The following is a 5,210-nucleotide window of genomic DNA, read 5'->3' as shown; positions in this document are numbered from 1 at the left end:
ATAGAAATACAACATGAGTCTCAAATACGATTCTGGAAGATTTAGCTTACACGTAACATTAATTCACGCAGAGCGGCTCGCTCGATTTGATCTTTCCAGACACATATTAAAAAAAAACATGAATATTCATCAGTAGCGCCCACTGATCGGTCTAAACACCATTTCCACAGTCAATTGACAACCAGAAGACACAAGCGAACAATCTTCTGACACTAACAGCAGTAAGGTAGAAAACATCGTTTTGACATTATATTAAAGGCAAAAAAGAAGAAGAAACGAACAAACGTTGTCCCTTGTACTGGAATGTGAGGAAAATCTTTCCATGATGCATTCGAACTTCGGCAGAGAAAACGAAGATCACTCATTCGTTGTCCTCAGCAAGGTACAAAACAACGCACAATTTTTGTTACACGTGCCCCGAGGCAACCGAAGAGACTAGAAACGAAATAACAGGCCAGCTGAAATTGATCATTTAAAATAAAATGAACATTATGACGAACTAGAAAACAAATCAAACTGTATTTGTACTTCCACAGACACGCATGAAGAGCCAATCCTTCTATCCAAGTTTGGCTGACTTGAAGTAAGAGCCCAGAAGATCAACCACAGACGAGTTAATTCATCGCTAGTTTACAGTTAAAGATACTTCACCCATCTAGAATATGGCACGTTAGTTATTACATATGAGAAACACGCTCGAAAAGGACCTCACAGACACACACTCGTCACGTGGCGCCAAATACATTTTACTACTCACACTTCTAAAACCATGTCACGTCATACGTCTCTAGGAGAGGGTGAAGTACCTTTTGACGACAGATTAAAAAGTTGTTTGTGGTGCTTTTTGCGAGCTAGCAGCAAAGAAAACGGAAAAAGTTTGCGTTTGTGACTGAACGTCGTTGGAGTGGCCAACTGAGCTGCCGTCGGCCTGATTTGCAGTACGAGGGTGGATAAGTTGCTGTCAAATATGACAAGACAGAGTGGTAAATATTCTGAAAATATACATCGCTGAAAGGAACAGTATGGCGTCATCAAAAAACAAAATATTTTGGCCTTATAGCAATGCAGGTATACATTTTTTTTTAGTTTATATATATATATTTGTTTGCTATTTCAAAAAATATAAAGTTTTTTGTCAGTTTCTATTATTGGCTAAGGTTATTAAATAAAAGTTTGTTAATCTTTTATTTCCATTTTGTTTTAAAGTAACATGCTGCTTTTTAATATGGCAGTTTTACGTTTTTATAGGTCATCCATTTTGTTTCATGCACTCTTGTTGATTTCGTAACTTTCCGAGTATCTACACGGCGTGAGCCAATTTGCTTCTTGTGAGGAGACCCCGATCCACCCCTGTACATGAATGAAGATGTCGTCTGATTTACAACATGGGTAAGGAACCCCTCTTACTCTTAAATGCTAATGGTACATGTCCATTATATGGTAATCTGGTTTTAACCTTTTTAACCAATCAGAGTAAGACAATCCTGTACACAGGCAGAAGAGAAGCTGAGCAGCCCTTAAGTCCCTCTTGGTCCATTTGTCTCGTTCGCTCTCTCTCTTTAAAAGAGTGAAAGTCCAAGTACCAGAGTAGCACCCTCTTGTGGCACGAGCGTGAAATGTGCCCTCCCTCGAGGATCCTCTAAAACTGATACCACTTCTTGTCTTTGCATTTCAGCATCAGCTGTGGAGGGCGAAAGTGAAAACAAAGAGATTGTATAAGCATGTTATGATTTATTTGTATTTATATTTCTGTTTTCTCATTCTTTCACTCTCCTACATACCTCGTGAGCGTGTTTAGAGAAGGTTTCAGCACTGGTCATCATCAGGGCAGTCCTCTCCTCCAGCTCCCCCAGCCTCTGTCCTCTCTCGTCCAGGGCAATGCGAGCTCGGGCCAGTTCTCCCACCACCCCGCCTGCTGCTGCCTTCATGCCCTCCATTCCGCCCTGACCTGGGATGTGCTGTGCCAGGCTGCGGGACGCCTTACCTGCCGCTGCCTCACCAACTGCAGAGCAGGAGAGATAAAGTGAAACAAGGCAGTGATGTTATTATTAACTAAAATTAAAACTAAAAAAGGAAAAGTAATTTAACTAATTAAAATAAATATAAATCAGGAAAATATAAAAATATATAATAAAATATTTACAAAAATGTGAGGGGTGTACTCACTTCTGTGAGATACTGTATATAACAGTATATAAACAACACTAAAATAACACTAAAACCAGGAAAAGTGAGAAAAGAGAATAAAAGAGAGAAATATTTCAGATTTACAGATTAAAACTGATTAAAAGACTTCAAATTAAAGATGGACATTTGGACACTTTATATGTCAACATAGACAGTCTCCTCCTTGCTGAACCAGATTTCATGATAGTGAAAGGTCTGGATCTGTGAGTATATGCTTGCACAGTGCACACACACACACACACACACACACACACAGAGGAGTGATAAATAACTACACTCACACAGCTCCTCTCGGTCGAAGGTTTGGGCGTTACCGCCAAAAAAGCCCTTGAGAAAGCCACGGTTCTGAGCCTCAGGGGTCTCGATGGGAGTAAAGAGCTCCCCTAACATCTCCTGCAATTAAGGAAGAATAGTGAATCAAAGCGTTAAATAGACAAAATCGTATCGAATGTTGGAATGAAAGAGATAGCAGGACAGTCAATTCAAAACTCCACCAGTAGATGTCAGTATAGTTACACATTTCACAATGTAAAATGGAAAGTTTTGACAAGACATAACCTCTCTCTTGCTCTTGTTTGTTTGACAGAGACAGTTATAAAGAAAGAGGCTATGTTTGAAATGAAATACGAGTATGCTCACAGCATACTGTACAGTATGCATTAAATATGGCCTAATTTAAAAGATGGTATGTTAAGCAAAATGCACTACGCAATAATAAATCAAACAGTAGTATGCCACATTGCTATGTGTGGAAGAGAGCAAGTAGCCTTCATTCCGTCAATCACCTTTGGGATTTTTTTTTCTTTTGAATTCACCTTGGATTATTTTAATAAAATAACATGGTAGGAATTTGTCAAACTGAAAATAAATGATCAAGTCAGTAACATTGCATTGTGATATGCATACACTAACATTAAAAAATTTGGGGACTGTACAATGTTTTAATTATTATTTAAAGAAAGAAATAATTGAATTATTTTATTTATCCACATATTAAAATTATCAAAAGTGTGAGTAAAACATTTAAAATCATACAAAACATAATGTTTCAAATAAATGCTGTTCTTTTGAACTTTATATTCATCGAAGTATCCTGAAAAAAAATGTATCACAGTTTCTACAAAAATATCAAGCAGCACAGCTGTTTCAACTGATATTAATAAGAAATATTTCTGAGCACCAAATAAACATATTAGAATGATTTAAAGAACGATCAACATATTAGGATCATGTGACATTGAAGTCTAGACTAAATTGACTGAAAAGTAATGGCTGCTGAAAAGTCAGTTTTGCCATCACAGAAACAAATTACATTAAAATAGTAAACAGGTATATTAAATTGTAATAATACATCACAATATTACATATTTTACTGTATTTTCAATGTAATAAATGCAGCGGAGGTGAGCACAAGAGAATTGAAACACTGAAAAAAATGAAAAAATTCTACCAACCCCAAACTTTTGAACAGTGACACGTTTCAGTTCGGATGCATACAAAAAAAATTAGCATACTGTGCACATGGTACATACTGCATACTGCAAAAATAGAATGAATAGTATGGCATTATGCTATTCCCATCCTAACCAGACAGAGAGGGAACGACAGAGGGAGGGAAAGGACAGAATGACAACCTGTGTGGCAGAAATTACAGCCGAGATGCAGCAGGGCTCAGCTCAGCAGAGCTCAAAGCATCCATAACAAGCATGACATTTCACTTCAATAACCACCATCAGCATGCGCACACGCACACACACACACACACACACACACGCACGCACGCACGCACACACACACACACACACACACATACCACACACACAAATGTCTTTCTGAACACACACCACACACACACACACACACACACACACACACATAGAGGCACAGCCACCTGTAGGTTGTCACACATCTCCTGGCTGTAAGTGATTCTCTGTATCTCTGTGGGGGAGCATAGATACAGCGCCTGCCCTCCGTTGGTGAAGCAGAATGTTCTAGCAATGCGCATGTCCGTTAGCGGCAGGTAGCTGACATCTAGCAGAGGCCGTAAACTGGGAAGGCTGTAAAACATACACACATATAAGATAACAGGCTTAGCAACTGCATTCCAATATCCTTTGTATCGGAAATGACAGTGTAAACACTCTAATTTATAGCGACGAATGAAGAAATTCACGCCTAAAATATTACACCACGCTGAAGGCAGGATTTAGAACGAAGCCAACAAAAGCACAGCTCAGCTCTTCTGACTAGAGGTTTAGAGTTTATTGAAAGATTGAACTGGTTTCTGTAATCTGGATTAAGCTAAAAATCGATACCAAAAAGGTTCTGAGCTGGTATTAAAGGAATGTTCCAGGCTAAATATAAGTTAATCTCTATTGACAGAACCTGTCAAATTCTGTCGATTGCCACAGACACCTCAATTTACTCATCAAGCAAACGTGTTTACAGTAATACATTTCAAATGGAAGTCTAAAGTGTTCTGGAGGGCTTAAAAGCTTACATCTCTTGCTAATGCACTTATATTATTCTGTACAGAAAAGTGTGAATGAATTAGAACAGTCTGCATTTTTGCTGTATAGATTTTAGGAATAGACCCTTTTCTAGGGTTTACTGGTTTTACATGGTCATAACTGGGATGAAAACTTGGAAATAATAATAATAATAATACAATCATTTTAATTTATTTCTATAATTAAAAAAAAAATTCTACATTTTCCCCCTTTCATGCCACAAAGATGATCAATAGAGCTTAAGTTCTGTTCAGTTAATAATTCTGTTAATTACCACAGGCATGTTCCTACATTGTTTTAGTTTTTAATAATAATAATAATAAATTATTTTTTAAAACATTTTCTATATATTTTTTTAAATCATTCTATATTTTCCCCCTTTTATGCCACAAAGACAATCAATAGAGCTTAAGTTATGTTTAGTTAATAATTCTGTTAATTACCACAGGTATTTTTTACCTGTCCCTCAGTTTGTGAAATCATCAACAACAACAACAACAACAACAACAACAA

At 37.3% G+C, this 5,210-nt stretch overlaps 1 protein-coding gene across 1 annotated transcript in view; it reads right to left on the bottom strand.

The window, feature by feature from the left end:
• Positions 1–1,140: 1,140 nt before the first annotated feature.
• LOC107733626 (syntaxin-binding protein 5-like) overlaps positions 1,141–5,210 on the bottom strand; it is a 155,241-nt gene continuing 151,171 nt past the window's right edge. Inside the window, exons 23-26 of the mRNA XM_016545332.1 lie at positions 4,079–4,244; positions 2,469–2,580; positions 1,782–2,002; positions 1,141–1,681 (exon numbers count right to left, since the gene is read on the bottom strand). Of these exons, the coding sequence (XP_016400818.1) occupies positions 1,640–1,681; positions 1,782–2,002; positions 2,469–2,580; positions 4,079–4,244 (541 nt within the window). The 3' untranslated portion in view covers positions 1,141–1,639. The remainder of the gene's footprint in view (positions 1,682–1,781; positions 2,003–2,468; positions 2,581–4,078; positions 4,245–5,210) is intronic.

The sequence above is a fragment of the Sinocyclocheilus rhinocerous genome, unplaced genomic scaffold, assembly GCF_001515625.1.
Source record: "Sinocyclocheilus rhinocerous isolate Xijiao unplaced genomic scaffold, SAMN03320098_v1.1 scaffold1842, whole genome shotgun sequence".
NCBI lineage: Eukaryota > Metazoa > Chordata > Actinopteri > Cypriniformes > Cyprinidae > Sinocyclocheilus > Sinocyclocheilus rhinocerous.
This window is presented reverse-complemented; position numbering and strand designations above follow the sequence as displayed.